This window comes from Rousettus aegyptiacus, unplaced genomic scaffold (assembly GCF_014176215.1).
Source record: "Rousettus aegyptiacus isolate mRouAeg1 unplaced genomic scaffold, mRouAeg1.p scaffold_m13_p_2, whole genome shotgun sequence".
Taxonomy (NCBI): Eukaryota; Metazoa; Chordata; class Mammalia; order Chiroptera; family Pteropodidae; genus Rousettus; species Rousettus aegyptiacus.
The window spans coordinates 165,639,808-165,657,616 of record NW_023416295.1 but is presented as its reverse complement, the minus strand read 5'-3'; the positions used below and the strand labels follow the sequence as shown (position 1 = coordinate 165,657,616).

The 17,809-nt window shown below is 33.3% G+C and overlaps 1 protein-coding gene across 1 annotated transcript in view; it reads left to right on the top strand.

The window, feature by feature from the left end:
- The window catches only part of CRY1 (cryptochrome circadian regulator 1), a 44,032-nt gene extending 28,376 nt beyond the window's left edge, over nt 1–15,656 (top strand). The window contains exons 3-13 of the mRNA XM_016148063.2: nt 2,994–3,136; nt 4,610–4,794; nt 5,159–5,247; nt 5,817–5,957; nt 6,039–6,350; nt 8,032–8,183; nt 8,417–8,619; nt 8,724–8,819; nt 14,014–14,085; nt 14,160–14,263; nt 15,047–15,656. Of these exons, the coding sequence (XP_016003549.1) occupies nt 2,994–3,136; nt 4,610–4,794; nt 5,159–5,247; nt 5,817–5,957; nt 6,039–6,350; nt 8,032–8,183; nt 8,417–8,619; nt 8,724–8,819; nt 14,014–14,085; nt 14,160–14,263 (1,497 nt within the window). The 3' untranslated portion in view covers nt 15,047–15,656. The remainder of the gene's footprint in view (nt 1–2,993; nt 3,137–4,609; nt 4,795–5,158; nt 5,248–5,816; nt 5,958–6,038; nt 6,351–8,031; nt 8,184–8,416; nt 8,620–8,723; nt 8,820–14,013; nt 14,086–14,159; nt 14,264–15,046) is intronic.
- The last annotated feature ends 2,153 nt before the right edge of the window (nt 15,657–17,809 follow it).

Below are 17,809 nucleotides of genomic sequence, written 5' to 3'. Positions count from 1 at the left end.
GAAGAAATTTTAAGAAAAAGTATAGCTAAGTGTCCCTCATAAACATACACCCAGATATGCTTAACAAATTGAATTTAGCTGTATTTTTAAATAATACATTATCATGATCAGTGGGGTTTATCCCAGGAATACAAAGTTAAAGATTATAAAAATCCATCCTATTAATAAAGGAAAAGATATGATTATTTCAATAGATGAAGAAAAAACATCTCACAAAATTTAACACCCACTTCTGATTTTGGAAAAACTTTAAGCAAACTAGGAATAGAATATTGATAAATAGCAATTTAATAAGGGTTGTCTTCAAAAACCATAGCTAACGTGATACTTACCAGTGAAACACTGAATGCTTTCCACCAAAGATGGGCGACAAAGTGAGGAGAGTCACTTTCACTACTGACTGAGAGTTTAGCCACTGTAATTAGGGGCAAAAGAAGAACAGAATTAGCTTACCAGCTCACTCTCACCCCCACATTCTCTGTTATAGCTTTCTATTTTTTTTCTAATAGTTACTATATTTTTACTTATCTCTGTGTTGCTAGTTGTCTTCAGTAGGCTGGCGGGGATGGGGGAGGGACCTAGCATCGTATCTGGCTGTAATAAGAATTATAGTAGATATTTTGTGTGTGAATGAATACATTTGATGTTGGGGAACCTTCTCTTTCCTAGCTTTTCTTTTTTCTTGTGGAAATATGTTCACTATTGTATCCCCAGGGAAGAACTGAATGATCTCATTCACTACTGTTGAGTTTAGTAGAAGGAGCTAGGCTTATTAATAGCTCAGATAATACCTTTTCTCCTCTTCAGTTGCAGAGAGCATGTATCCTATTCTCTTTTTACATGTGATTACTTTTATAGGGGCAGCCCCCACTGCAGGGAAGCTGCTGCTTATCGCTGGATAGGTAAATCTGTTTAATTCGGAGTGAAATAGTAGCAAACTTACCTGCCATAAACTTAATATCTTTTCTCCAATTCAGTTTTACTAGTAATGTGGGCTATATTTTTATCTTTAGCTCTCTGACTTATGTTTCTTTCCTTTACCAAAAAGGAAAAAGGCAAGGGAGCATTATTGACTCATCTCAAATTCTACTATTTACTATCTATAAACTAAAAACTTTTTGTCGAAAAGATCATAGAATTAAATTGCACACCACTATTTAGAAAAAAAATTTGTAACATACATGACAGAGAAAGGCTGCTATCTTTAAAATGTAAGGAGCTCTTACATATCCATAAGACAATAATTAACTGCAAAAGAAAACCAAGCAAATATAAGCTATAACTCAAAAGGAGAAACATACAAATGGCTAGTAATAATAATAACTGTTATTCATTAAGGGTGTACTATGTACTGTGTCCTAAACAATTTACATGTGTTATGTATTAATCTTTCAGCAACCCAATAACTTAATGTGTTTTTTTTTTTTTCCACTTTACTGTAGCAAACTCTTACATAGTGTTTATGTGCTAGGTACACTCTAAACACTTTACTTACATTTTATTCATTTTATAGGTAAGGAAACAGACAGAGAGTTTAGCAATTTGTACAAATGGCTGAGTCAGTCTTTGAACTCAGAATGTTAGATCTTTTTTTTTTTTAACTATTATTCTGTACTGCTTTATCATAAAACAAATATGTTTTGCTATTATTTTAATTTTATTTAAAAATTTTAAAAGCAGTATGTGATCATACTAACAAATCTGAACAATGCAACAGTGTGTAAAATAAAAAAATAATTATCTTATTTACATTTCTAAACTCTACACTTCAAAGGGAGAAGCTATCAACATTTTGGTAGGAATTCTTCAAGGTTTTCAAGAAAGGAAATATTTTTGAATGAGATATAATTTTTCTTTGTATAATGTGGGTATATTAGTGGCACCATTATTGTATGTGTAAGGAGCAAATGTATGGAGACAAGCACTTTGGTGTACTATAGAAGAGCATGTAAGTTGGTACAGTACATTGGGTGGAAAATTTGACAGTATCTATCAAATTTTTAAATGCGCATATCCTATCCATTAATTATTTTTAAGGAATTATTTCTAGAAAAAAATAGGACAGTGCCCCAAAATGTTTAAGATGTATGTATGAAGATAAAATGCGTACCATGAAGTTTATTTTAAAAAAAAACCATTGGGGACAGCCCTTGTCTAACCTGTATGACTTTGGAGAATTATAATATATTATCATATAATCTGTTAAATAATAGTAGTATTACAAGTGATAATTTTTTCTTTGTAAAATATATCAGAGTAGATATTAGAATAATAATAAAAAATAACTTTACTATCCACCCCTTCCTGGAAAACTACTTAATTCCCTCAAGTCATAGTCTCCTCACTGAAAATCACTATAAAGAGATGTGCAGAATGTATTAATAGCACCTGACACTCAAATAGCTGCTATTATTATTACTATGTCTCTATTTTCCACAGTTAACATTTTTTCGGTAATCAGAAATAAAAAAGTACCTCAACACAGCAGCTTATACCATATTAACTTTCAAAGATTTATTGAAAACCAATTCATGGAACCAGTAGGCCTACATTCAGGTATTTTAGCTCACTGTGAACTTGAGCAAGTCCCTAAATTTTTAAAATAACAATATCTGCAAAATGAAGATACCAACCAGAGTGCCAAACTCTGAGGGTTGTTCTGAGGAGCAAATGAGATAATGTTAAGTGTAAATTATTTAAAAAAGTAAAGTGCTGTACAAACACATTTAGTGTAAGAAGCTGGTTTTAAGCATATTGCTAGACTGCCTGATGTTTAGCACAATGCTTGATGTCTAGTGAGCATACATTTCTTATTTACATATTTTTGAATTTATAAATTGTGCATTCTATTCCTGCATATTCAAAGTTTGATTTATGTGTAATCTTTTTATTTGTAGAGTTTGAGCTTTTCACTTTTTTTTAGTCTGTATTGTTATAATAGAAAAATTATTCTTAAAATTTGTGTAAATTTTTGCCCCTTGATCTTATTTTAGGAATGGAACATAGCCAAACTTTCCATTGAATATGATTCTGAGCCCTTTGGAAAGGAACGAGATGCAGCTATTAAGAAACTGGCTACCGAAGCTGGAGTAGAAGTAATTGTACGAATTTCACATACGTTATATGACCTAGACAAGTAAGTATTTTCCTCTTCTTTTATTATAGTAAAATACACATAACAAAATTTGTCATCTTAGCCATTTTTAAGTATACAGGTCAGTAGTATAGTAAGTACATAGACAAATAAGTTTTAACCTATGAGATTTAGGTTTGTAAAATGGAAATAATAACATATACATAATAGAGTTGTAGAAGAATTAAATAAATATATATCAAACACTCATCATTTTAACTGCTGTGATACTTACCCAGTGATAGATACCAGAATTACAGACATAATGCACAAGATAAAAATACTCAATTTCAGTTTCAAAGCTATTAAGAGTATCAGAATTGTCCTTGATTGTTCTAACTCAGCCTACTGTAATATTGCCTTTTTGGGCTCTTAGTAATATTTATTTCACAGTTTATATGATACATAGGCATATACTGCCTTGACATTTTTTATATAATTGTCATAAGTTATTTTACTTCATGTGTGTATGTCTTATCTGTCTAGATTTTAAGTCCAGATGCAAATTATGTGAAATATTACTTTGTATAGCTGTAGTCTCTGAACAATGGCATAATATCATATTTCTCAAAGTGTATTTCTTGAAATAAGAGTCCTTGGTGATTCTTTGTTCAACAAAGGATCTGTGGTCAAGTTTAAATTTAGGAAGTATTAAATGCTGGGATTTTCGAAGGTTCATAAGATTAGTTAAGAAAACCTTGGTTTGCTATCTATTAGCTATGTGACCTTGGCTAATTTATTTAGCTCTCTTGGTAGGCTTCAGTGTCTGACCATAAAATGATGTCGTTGGATTTTACCAGTAGTTCTTTATGAAGACTAAATGCTAAGCAAATGGCCATAGTGAAAGAGAATAATTAGTTTTTCTCAAATAGTGATTAATTCAAACAATCATTGGCAAAAGCTCATCTTTCCTTTTAGTATGATTTGATGAAGCAATCAGCGATCAGAAGAAAACATAAACTACGTACATAGATACATAAAATGTATATATAAGATAAGTATTTTTGACAAAAGCATGAGCATAATAGAAACTAAAAACTGATTATTACTATAGTAATATAGAATCCTAATGAAACTTGTTTGCTCCTTTGTATAATATTGGCCTGTTTTAGTTTTTATTGATAATTAAGAGATTCTTTGAGCTAAGTTATAATATGTATTTACATTTCTGTATTTTTTTGTTATTGCGTTTAGGCTGTTAGCTTTTTTTTTTTTTAATTAATAAGTGCTTAGTACCCTTTGTCATAGAGGATTTGGTATTTGTGTGATGTAAGTTTTTGACACCTCGCAGATGTCTAGAAAATAAAGAAAATGATATTTAGATTCATTAACCGTTTTTAACAAATTTCCTGGTAATTCTCCTGGAAGTCTTAAGTAATTAATTTTATTTTCTGATTTTAAGCCTTTTCAGAGCTTATCTTCAAAATACATTGTCATTTTTTTATAATAACTGCATTTTACTAACTTTTGTAATAGGATCATAGAACTCAATGGTGGACAACCCCCTCTTACTTATAAAAGATTCCAGACCCTCATCAGCAAAATGGAACCTCTAGAGATACCAGTAGAGACAATTACTTCAGAAGTGATAGAAAAGTGCACAACTCCTCTGTCAGATGACCACGATGAGAAATATGGAGTCCCTTCACTGGAAGAGCTAGGTTGGTATAAATGGTGATAAACGTGAAGCTCGAGTTCATAAATCACTCAGAAAATCCAGCATGTAATTTGTGTTGCATTAAGAGGGATAGAAAGGAGAAAAAAGAAAAGAAACTCAAACTAAGAAGTGATAAATCTATGTCTTATTTATGTTTTCTAAAATATGTAATCTATCTGTAATCACCTTAAGATGTACATTCTAGAGAATAGAGAATATGTTATAGCCTCTATATGTGAGAATCTATACAGGACCCTCAGTTCATTTTTATGTTATAATTTTTCTCTAAAGTAATTTTTTCTCACAATTACTGTGGTTAAATAAAAATTAGTTCCAGAAGAATGATTTTTAATTTTTTTTATTTTTAGGATTTGATACAGATGGCTTACCCTCTGCAGTATGGCCAGGTGGAGAAACTGAAGCCCTAACACGTTTGGAAAGGCATTTGGAAAGAAAAGTATGATAATATAGATCATGCTCATGTTTCCAAACTGGCATTTAAAAAATAACTGCACCCTTATTTTATAAATAAAAAATAGACTCTCGAAAAGAGGTTGAGAAAAATACTTAAAATAGCACAAACCTAATCATTTGAAAATTAACAACTCTCTCTTCACTTAAATACCTTTTCCCTCCTCTTCTGATTATTTCCTCTTTAGTTACTACTGATACTACCTCTTCTATTATTTCTGTGTAAGCTACTATCTGATGACCATAAGTCTGAAGCTAGGATAGGTTTCTTCTATTTCACCTTCATTTCAGTGTCAAAGAGACAGATCGAAGGTGCTTTCAGCCTTGTGTTAGGAATTCGGAGGTAATTTATTTCGCATGAGTATGTGCTGCATGAAGATGGCTGAAACAAACAAAAAACACTTTTATCCTTTTTTTTTTTTTAATTAAAACATCATTTGTGGCTGGAATAATAAGATTTTATTCCCTAAGAACTATTACTATTTTTAGAAAAATCAATATTTCAAACTGTTTTAAAATGGAAAAAACAATTAATGTTATTCTCTCTGTTTTCAGGCTTGGGTGGCAAACTTTGAAAGACCTCGAATGAATGCAAATTCCTTGCTTGCTAGCCCTACTGGACTCAGTCCTTACCTCCGATTTGGTTGTTTGTCATGTCGACTATTTTACTTCAAACTAACAGATCTCTATAAGAAGGTATTAACTAAAACTGGATTTTATTTTTCAAATACTTTTTAAAAAAATTGCTTACAATACTTCTTTGCTTTTTAATCTTAGGTTAAAAAGAACAGTTCTCCTCCTCTTTCCCTTTATGGGCAACTATTATGGCGTGAATTTTTCTATACAGCAGCAACAAATAATCCACGCTTTGATAAAATGGAAGGAAACCCCATCTGTGTTCAGATTCCTTGGGATAAGAATCCTGAGGCTTTAGCGAAGTGGGCAGAAGGCCGGACAGGTTTTCCATGGATTGATGCCATCATGACACAGCTTCGTCAGGAGGGTTGGATTCACCATTTGGCCAGACATGCAGTTGCTTGCTTCCTGACGCGAGGTGACCTGTGGATTAGTTGGGAAGAAGGAATGAAGGTACGTGGTGGTCTTATTTTGAAGGACTCTATACCTTATTAAAATAATTTCTAGACGTTGTCTATTATGTACATTTGTTTATAGTTTGGTTTTTCAGTGCATAAAGCATTTAATTCCCACAATCACATTTTTGGAGAGCAGAATGGTGTAATTAGACAGGAGAAATAGTGAAAACTGGTTCAGCTAACCTAACATCATTTTTGTGGCTACACTAGCCTAGCCATCAAGAGAACTAGAAGATTTAACACTTTGGACTAAACTCTGTTGATATATTTATGGGTGATCATTTTTGTCACAAAAAGAATTCACTCAGGAGTTCTTAGAAATAGTGAATTCATAGTGTAAATTTAAAATATATATTATTTCACCTCACTTCAACATCACAGCTTTTTAGTAATACTTCTGTGTAAAGTAAAGCAAACTACATTTATTTTGTGACATCTTCTTGTGGTTATACATAACGGGAGTTACATATATGTTTTATCGGACCATTTCGGACCCTTTGTTTTTTGTATATCATATTTCCTAGTACAAAGTTGTATATGAAGTAGATGTATAGCACACACTTAATGAATTTATAAAAAATAATTCATTTACATTGTTTCCCTTTTGGATCAATAAATTCAAAATTTAAACTCTATGCTGCTAGTGCATTTTTAAAAATTATTTAAAAGTTTACTGGTTAATATCTGTATACCTTTTGCAGTTTTTTTTTTCTGACCTAGTTCGATTTTTTTTCCAATTATAGTTGACATTCAGTATTCTATTAGTTTCAGGTGTACAGCATAGTGGTTAGACATTTATATAAGTTACGAAGGAATTGCCCCAATAAGTCTAGTACACCCCTGGCACGATACATAATTATTACAGTATTATTGACTATATTTTCTATTTTGTAATTTATATCCCTGCAACTGTTTTGTAACTGCCAATTTGTACTTCTTAATCCCTTCACCTTTTTAACCCAGCCAGCTAACCCACCTCTCATCTGAATGCCAGTGCATTTCAAAAGGTCATTTATATTTGGATGTTCCCTTTATCTAGGCCAGTGTACCAAGCTTCTAAGTTTCTGTTGATGATTTATTTGGTAGCACTTTTGCTTTCATGAAAGTATTTACTGCTTTTTTTTTTCTATTTTTTTAACTTTATGTCCCTTTTTTTAGATTAAATTTATCAGGGTGATATTGCTTAATAAAATCATATAGGTTTCAAGTATACAATTCAATAATTTATCATCTGTATACTGCACTGTATGTTCACCACCCAAAGTCAAATCTCCTTCTGTCACCATATATTTGACCCCCTTTACCCTTACTTATTTCTCCCCTCCCCTTCTTTTCCCTCTGGTAACCACTAAACTGTTGTCTGTGTCTATGAGTTTCCTCATATTCCTTTTAAATCAGTGACTTGAGTAACTTTTTTACCCTACTCCCACATAACACTGCAAAAACTGGAAAGATAAATTCTGTTCAGAAATCCACTTTATTACTGATAGGGTACTTTTCTTGAAAGAACTTATTATAGAACAGATTATAGACAAGGAAGCTAACTTTGGAATGTTTAATTTTACACTTCTATGCTAGATTTTCTTTGCCTTGACTTTTGCTCTGCAGAGACCTGAAAAATACTTGCTTTGAGAATTATGTGTGTGCAAACTAATTGGTTACTGTTACTTCTGAAGGTATTTGAAGAATTATTGCTTGATGCAGATTGGAGCATAAATGCTGGAAGTTGGATGTGGCTGTCTTGTAGTTCCTTTTTCCAGCAGTTTTTTCACTGCTATTGCCCTGTCGGTTTTGGAAGGAGAACAGATCCCAATGGAGACTATATCAGGTAAATCAAGAGTGATTATTATTCAATTTGGAAGAACTAATCCAGGAAGAGCTTTATATGTTTAAGCAATGCTTAAAGTATTCCCCACTCATCATGGGCAGCAGAGATGAGAAGAGTAAACAAATCATTTAAATGGTATTGATTTGATTTTGGTCATTCATAGCTAATAAATAATTTGTTACAATTGCTTTTAGTTAATTTTTTTAAAAAATTTTCTTTCTTCTCCCAAAAAGGCGTTATTTGCCTGTCCTAAGAGGCTTCCCTGCGAAATATATCTATGATCCCTGGAATGCACCAGAAGGTATCCAAAAGGTAGCCAAATGTTTGATAGGAGTTAATTATCCCAAACCAATGGTGAACCATGCGGAAGCAAGCCGTTTGAATATCGAGAGGATGAAGCAGATCTACCAGCAGCTTTCACGATACAGAGGACTAGGTCTGTCAGTAACAGCTTTTGATTTCTTTCTTTGGCAGTTGTTTATGTACCTATCCTTGATTTGGTCTTGATCATAATTTAATAGGAGTTTTTTTTCCCTTTAGGTCTTCTTGCATCAGTGCCTTCTAATCCTAATGGGAATGGAGGCCTCATGGGATATTCTCCTGGAGAAAATATCCCAGGTTGTAGCAGCAGTGGAAGTAAGTGAAAAAGAAATTTATGTACTTGGGTAACATAAAGAGATTGATTAATAACCAAATATATTGTTTATTGAACCTCACTATAATATGTTTTTAAAAATCTATCTTTAAAATTTGTGTAGTAAGTTCTTTGTATGCATGCACACATGTGTACACACACCCTCACTCCATTAGTGACATTTTAGAGATGGAAAGCATAATATGTAGTAGAGTCTGGGTCAAGATCTTCTTGTAAACTGAATGAGGAAAGCAATTTTAGGGTAAAATGAAACTCAAATGTCATTTTCAGAATGTTTATTACTTTTTACTCTCTTTAGATATAATCAGCTATAAGGTAATTTGTTAAGAAGGTCAGTGGTCCTGTGAACATGGCCAGTAGATTTATCATACACATGCTCCTGTAGGACCTCTAGTCCTTTGCACAAGAGTTTTTTCTTACAAGGTCTGGTCTGTAATGGTTTTCTGTATGATATATATTTAGTTGCTTCATATATTCTTAATATGGGTGATATTAATAATGGCAAGAAGTCAGAATGTATTGGAAATTTGAATCATTATTATCAGTTTTCAAAGGTTCTTACCAAAAATAGCACGAAGCTAATTAATTTGATTAAAAACAAGGCAGCATTTGAGGAAGGCTTACTTTAAAAAAAAAAAAATGTTCAAAATTGTTATTAAAAGTAAAACTTTTAAAAATTGAATCTTTCTGAATTCAGAAATATCTTGCATCCTTTTGAAAGAAAGAGAGCATGTATTTTATCCTCTGACAATTAGGAAGAAAGGAATAAAGGGACTCACATTTTGACTACCTACTTCGTTTCCAGAACAAAGGGAATTTTGCCACATTTTCACTCTAACCTGAGGAGGTGATGGTGGGATTCTCATTTCATGATTGGGGAAATAAGCCTGGAAAGGGTTGGGAACTCAAGCAATATTCCACAGTTAGTAAGTAGTTGAGCTAAGATTCAGATTCAGGTTTGATTAGTCCTAAAGTTCTTTTCTTTCCTGTCTCACTGGGCCTCCCTTGCAAATGTAATGCCATATGTAGTGTTTAAAAGATAAAATATTTTATTACTAGAATGTGTTTCACCTGACAGTCAAATAGTTGCCAGTGATGACAGTATATGTCAGAAATGTTCTTGCCCAGAGGCTCCTAAGAATTCGAAGTACATTTCAACAAGGTATCATTTCAAAATTTCTGTCAGATCTCTCGTTCAGTTCACAGCCTGCCTTTTCTGCCCACACAAGAGTTCTGTGAAGTACTAAGATAACAGGCAGGTAGCAAAGGAGCCGGGAAGCAACAGGTTTTGGGTGCCTAGCTAATGGATAATGATGGTACCTACTGCTTCTTAGTCCACTCAAATCTTTGTTCATTATTTGGAGTTATCTGCAAAAACTAATCATGGTAGCAAGTTAAATTGGAATAACTTTGCTTCACAAATCTATAAACATGATATTTTATGATATAACAGGATTAGTAAATCTTAAAAGTACTCTAATGTAAATATTTGCCTGTAACACACTTTGTAACTAGGTGCTGTGAGGTTTTCTCAAGGGATAGAAGACATAAAAGCTACAATGAGTTTATAGTCTAAATGGAGTGTGAAAGGGAAACAAAAACAAATTTAAAAAGTGGCATATTGTAAGATGCTACCTCCACATGCAGTAGGAAAAAAGGGAGAGATTATTGAGGGATGAAGGAATTAAGGAAGTTTTCCTGGAACATGGTGGGTGGGTAGCATTTGGATAGGCAGATGAAGGAGAGAGCATTGTAGTCTTCGACATGGAAATGATTGTGGAAAGATCCTTAGGATTTGGACTGTGCTGTAAAGCATTTCTCCCCTCAGATTCCTGCTCCACTTGAAAAGACTTTCATACTTCTGAAGCACATCCCTTTATGCCCTATACTTACCCTGTTCGTGGGATTTTATTTTACAGTGTCTCACGGGCATATCAAAGGGCAGGATTCTTTATGACTTTTCTTAGGTTTTTAAATGACTGTGGAAAATTCTTAATCTCTGCAACATAAATTGCATTTTCTTCCACTCCTTTTATAGGTTTTTTGTGTGTTCATGAAAGAAATAAGCTATACATAGAAGTCTTGAAATATTTTCATTCTTATAATAAACAGACCATAATCTGTTTACTGTAATAATGTGTTTTAGTTTTTATTTAATTTTTAGGGGTTCTTTTCCTATTATAAAATACCTGTTCAGCATTATTAGTCATTAGGGAAGTTCAAATTTAAACTAGTAAGAAATAGTAACTCACAGCCACTTAGGGTAACCAGCTATCACTGATTGCCTGAGACTGTGGAGTTTCTTGGGACACAAGACTTTCAAGGCTAACACTTGAAGAAATCTGGACAAACTGGGGTGAGTTGGTTACCCTGTGCCCACTTAAGTGGTTAGAATAAAAAAGACAGACAATAACAAGTGTCATGGAGGATGCAAAGAGACTGGAAACCTCATACACTGCTGAGAGGTGGGATATAAAATGGTACAGCCGCTTCGAAAAAGATTTTGGCAGTTTCTTAAAAGCTAAAACATAAATTTAACATAGAACCCAGAAATTTCATTTCTAAGTATCTATCTGAAAGAAATGAAAACATATGCCTACACAAAGACTTATATGTGAATATTTACTTATAATAGTCAAAATATATCTATTACAATGTCATATTCATAAAAAGGAACAAAATGCTGATACATGCTACAACATGGATAAACCTCAAAAATAGAATGTTAACTTAAAGAAGCTAGACACAAAAGACCACATACTTCATGATTTCATTTATATGAACTATCCAGAAAAGGCGTATCTTTAAAAGAGACCAAGTAGATTATTGGTTACTTTAGGCTTAGGGGTAGGAATAAAGAATGAATACAAATGGGCATGAGGGATCTTTTGGGGGTGATGAAACTGGATCGTGTTGATGGTTACAGAACTCTGTAAATTTACTAAAATTTGTTGAATTGTAAACTTGAAACAGGTGAATTTTGTGGTATGTCAAGTATACTTCAAAATTGCTTTTTAAAACCACTGTTTACTATAGAGAGTTTAGAAAATTCAGAAAAATATAACAGAAACAGTCAATATAAAAATGTTAGTGTTTTTCCTTTGAATTTCTTTTCTATGCAATTTTCCTCTCATAATATCTTTATAAGTAGAAAATCCTTTTGGTGCTACTGATAGTATAACATAGGGGAAAGTGACTAGATAAACTTTTGGCCTTAAAAAACTTTTTTTTAAACAAGAAATCCTTTTTTTAAGTTGCTTTTTACTCTAAGATCCCCATCATATATAATCTTGGCATTTGAAATTTAACTACTATGATGTCGCTGAAGACATATATAGGGATTTGTGGTATTTGTAAGTGACTAAGCTGGTCGTAGCCAATTGATGAGCAAAGCTCTGTTCTCTACTCATTGTCTCTTGCACTATTATTCTTATGAAAATGTGATTTATTACATTTCTATGGGGAAGTTATAGGTGAAAGAAGTATTCACGAATTTAGGGACTTAGGGAGATCCTTAGTGCTTGCTTATCGTTTAGCTCTCTAAGGAAATAAAATCCCATCTTAAGGAAATTCCTAGTATATTTATCGAACATATTAATTTATCCCCTCCTCCTAAAGGTAATCACTCTCCTAATTTCTAATACTAGTTTTGCCCATTTTTGAACTTTATAGAATCACAGTTTGTATTCATTTTTCGTGTCTGGTTGCTTTCACTCAGTATTTTCTAATGAGATTATTCTCATTTATCTTAGAACTATAAGAGGAATAAACTGAAGTTGAGAAAATGAAACTAAGGCGACTAGTTTATGACTTGGCCTAAGGGCCATCTCTGTGAATCTTCCAGTAAAATTGACCTTTCCTTCCCTAGTGTCTGTCCCCACTGTGTCCTATACCAGCTTCTATCCCAACACCTAATAACGTGACTGTACTTAATAATTTTATATATCTGTCTCCTCTCACTTGACTGTGAGCCTCTTGAAGATAGACCTCATGTCTTAGTAATATTTGTATCCATAGTACCTGGCATAGTCTCTAGTATGAACAGGCCATCAGTAAATTTATAAATAAATTGTAAAATATACATAACATAAAACTTAGCATTTCAACCATTTAAAATGTACAATTCAGTGGAATTAAGTACTTTCACATTGTCATATGAAGTTTTAAATAGTGTCGTACAAAAATAATGCATAGCATCAAGTATCACTACCAGAAGCGTTACTAATGGTAAGACCAGGAGGAGCACCATTCATTGGTGAAGCTGCCATAGTCCAGAGTCTGACCTTCACCCTTACAAGTTCAAAAATAACATTTTCAGCATAGAGGTCACCATTCTGTGAACAACAGACTTGAAATTTTTAAATCATGTGAATTAAAATATCAACAGGGAATGCTAGATTATTAATTTATGGTGGAGATAGCCTTTCCAATGATAGTTCTCATCCCTGATCAGGACACCCAACTTTTCCAATTTTGAATACCCGAAAACCTGAATTGTTTATTCAGAATAATTTGATGAACATGAAATTATAACAAAAATAAGTATATTATCTTGTTAAGGCCATGAGGTGACTTCTCTTAGGGCTAGAATGCTCATATTTTTTCATAATCTGGACACACTGACAAAAATGTTTCTCTAGAACCTACTTTTCTGAGCCAACCCACTGTTTCTTTTTAGAAGGGTTGATATATTTGCTCAAGCTAGTTAACTGCCACATTGTCTGTGTCTCCTCCTCGTTTTGTGATTTGAATTGTTTAACTCTCATCTGGCAGCCCCTTACTCCCTTATCTCTAAGGACATATGTTTCGGACAGGTGTGCTGAGGCAGGAGTGTGGAACAGAGGGTCAAAAGGTGAAGAAAGGATGCATATCTCACTGTTGTCCTATGTTTTGCCTTTGTGGTCAAGTGTCTAAGTGTTGTCATCCAGTTAAGAATTTTTCTAAAGAAAATGATTACCAGTGATTTTGCCTTTGAACAGTCAATATTTCTATGACCCTAAATTTCAGTTTTCCTGATTTGGGCATGTGATTTTTGGATCATATGAAAGATTAAGGTTTTGTCCTAAAAAGCATACATGACCTTAAATACAAATCCTGAAAACCGGATTTGTAGTCTTACTATATACAGCTTGGAATTTATTTTAAGTAATTTTACTGTGTTTTAAATACTAACAGGTTGCTCTCAAGGAAGTGGTAGTTTACATTATGCTCATGGAGACGGTCAGCAAACTCACATGTTAAAGCAAGGTAAGTATAAAGCAGTTGAGCTTACTGTTCTTTCCACCTTTCCTGTTGTTAACGTACATTTTTTAAATGTGTAGGAAGAAGCTCCATGGGCACTGGTCTCAGCAGTGGGAAACGTCCTAGTCAAGAGGAGGACATGCAGAGTATCGGTCCTAAAGTCCAGCGACAAAGCACTAATTAGGTAACTATTTTAGAGCTTTATATCTTGCTTCAGTGGAGTGTGTAATCAACATAAATTAAGATAATCTCCAAAATGGAGCCAATCTCTGTTTTCAAACCAGAGAGGCATACATTTCTCAGTGATCGTTATAAACTCAGTTCTCAGACAAGAGAAATGCATCTATACAGGACAAAATGATTCACTCATTTTTATGGCCATCTTATTCAGTAACTTTTAAATTTGAAAAGTTTATGAATTTGTGCTCAAGTTTTTTTCTCAGAAAAAGAGATCTTTTTCATTTCCTTCCTATGTGACCATGATTCTAAAACAAAGAGACTTTTTAATTTTAATGGTAATTTTAGTGGTATTAATATAATCCCTTTACAAACTTTCCCCCAAATCTTTGCCTCTTAAGTCTTTATAATTTTTTTTTTAATCTATTGTGATACTTCAGAAATCTCAATTCTTTCCAGTTTGGAAATAGTTTAATTTTTAAAAAATGTTGGCCCTTTTTGGAAATATCAAAAAAGCTATGCCTATATTCAGTTCAGCTGGCTATTGAATACTATTTTGTGAAGTAAATTTATATGAAAAATATTTATACAGTGCAGGCGCCAGTTTTTAAAGACTTTTGTTTCTTCAGTTAACTTAAACTATCTCCATTTAAAAAATTATTGCTGTTTTTTTATTGCCAACCTAATTATACTTTTCTTGAAGACAATGTCCGTAAACACTCATCAAATTTTTATCATTTAATTCTTTGCAATCAAGCTTTATCTAGTTTTTTTTCCCCTTAAATCACAGAAAACATTCAAGAGGAATACTGTTGCAGCTGAAATTGGTGGGGGAGTTCAATACTGTTTTCAGTTAAATTATTTTAAAATGTTCTTTGATGGAAAGCAGTTGTTTCTAATGACATTTCTGTGGTTTTCAACTTTTTATGAATTTCACATAGGACACATGGTAATTTGTATATAAAGAACTTGGTTAAAGAAGTTGCTTAATGTAAATATAAATAGTCACAATTAGTATAGACCCATCAATATATTTTTGATAATTTTTCATGTATGGTAAAAGTGTAAGTGGCAAAGTGATACTATGATATAAAAATCAAAGTTTTGAGAGTCAACGTGGGAAAATAGAAGGTTTTTAGACTTTCTTAAAAGACTTTGTTAAAATTTTCCTGATATCATTGTTTGCTCTAACTTTGCACTCTTTGATAATGTTTAAGAAAATGTGTGTAATCAAAATTGGTAGCGATAGCCTCTGTTAACACAGTATATGTTTTAAACCTTCCTGTATGCCTGTTTTGACCATACTTGTGGTAGTATCATGTGTTAAGTTCTCTGTCTCCCTTTCTTTGTTCATTTACAGCCAAAGTGACCTTGTTATTAAAGTATATGCATATATGGAATCTTGTGTGCTTTGTGTTGTTTTTTTCCTTCTTCTTTTTAAATTTTTTGTTTGTTTTAGGTAAGGGGGAAAGCATTCGTCTGTGAGATATGATTACAAATTAAATAGATTCTATAAATATTCTGAATGAAGGAACAGCTACCATATATTTAGTAAAATAGTATTTTAAAGATTATTTCAAATAAGAATACTGTCTTCCAAATACCATATACTTTCAAAAATAAAGTTATCTGCAAGAAAGATGTAAAATCAAAGAGATTTTTTTTTCAAGTAATGGAGATTGTAAACCTGAGTTAGTCAGTACAGGGTAACAAGTAAGAATGTGGGCTCTTGAGTCCGTTGCCTGATGACTCTGTCACTCATTAGCTTGAGAATACGTGAGTTATTAACCTTCTGTGCCTTCTTTTTTCTCATCTATAAAATGGGGACAAGTGTAGTATCTACTTCATACCGCATATGAAATGCTCATGACAGTACCTGGCATGTGGCGGGATATACTAGATAAACGTTAGTTACAGGGCTGTCATGCTGTATAGCTCACTGGATCGTGCAGAGCGTAGTCTGCATAACCGTATTCTGCAGCTGTGGTCAGCTGCCATTATTGTCATTATTATATCATTTTCCTGTCTCTAATAGGCTAATTCTTGCCATTTAGACTTATAACAAGTAGCTTTTAGTGATAGATGTTCAGTGTGATAATCATTTAAAGGTAACTCAAGATAAATTTGAGTCAAAAATCCAGAAACAACATATTTTCAGATGACACGCATTTTTAAAAGTATCCCGGATAATGAGTTATTACTGATCGATAAATTCCACTACTGAGAAAAGAAAAAGTGCATTATCTTCTTTCACCATTGTTAATAAGAAGGAATATTTTAGTTGTTTTTCATGATATGTGTACTTCATATCCTACCTACTATTTGAACCTGATTGCACTGTACAGAATTGAGAAATCTATAGGCCTACATTTACCATTACTGTCCAGGGGAATACAAGATTCAGTTTTTATGAGCATAAATAAATATTTTAGTAAAAGAACACTATTTTAGCATAGGCACTGCTATTTTACACAGATATGTAATGTGTTTTATTATTTTTTTAGGAGTTTTTTTGGGGAAAGCTTTTTCAATTTAGTCTAAATTGTGACTAACAAGAATCATGAAAGGGAAAGAGAAGTATCAGTGTGCTCCAACAGAGCAGATGAACTATGTCTGAACGTAGTATTCTCCCCCTGACTATAAGGGTTAGTGTCCTAGAAGCCCTGCCTATTGGTGGTTGATGGATTTAAGACCTTTTATTCATTTAGCAAATACTTCTTGAACTCTTCCTACTAAAAACTGATTTTTACAGTCCTAGAAGTGTGCTATTTAAATATTTTGAATGAGAAATGCTTTGGGTAATGTTTAGTAGAGTTGGCATATAGCCAAGTTGGTCAGTTTCAAGTTTTGATTACAATTCACAGGATCATTCATATTCCCATTCCCCACACAGTTATGTGGGGCCCAGTAAGAGCCTCCGGCAGCACCTAGTACCCATCTCTACTCCCTCCCTCCTGACCAGTGATTTCAGCATGCAGCTCTAAGGCCTGAGGTTACATCCCTCAACTTCCTTCTCCTCTCTGTATCCTACTCTAATTCCCTTTTCGTAAATGCATGTGAAACACTCGGGTTAGTCTGGACCCCAAGTCCTTGTATTTTAGGAAAAAGTGTTCAATAAAACCATGAATAACAAGGTTTTTGTATAAGAGTGACTCAGGGAAGAAGGTTACTGAACTAGCACTCCCCTGCCGCATGTACAATAGCTACTCAGTTAATTCTAGAATATCCTGGAGATCAAAGTCCATCTTGAGCCAAGGAGCCAGGATTCTTGCTGGAATTAAAGTGTGTCAGTCCCACTGGAATTAAAGTGTCAGTCTCTCTCAACAAAGCCTACTGAGTACAAATTGGGTACCAAGGCTATACTCAAAGATTTAGCATTTCCTGAGTCCCTACCATGTGCCAAGCAAGTATTGTTCATAGGAAAATAAATTCATCAGTATCTACAGGAAGTCAACTCCACAAGGTTAGAGGGCCGTCTAGAAGAATTCCGGTGCCGTGTGTTATGGCTGTGTTAGGACTATGCACAATGTGCTATGTTAACAGGAAGGGAGGG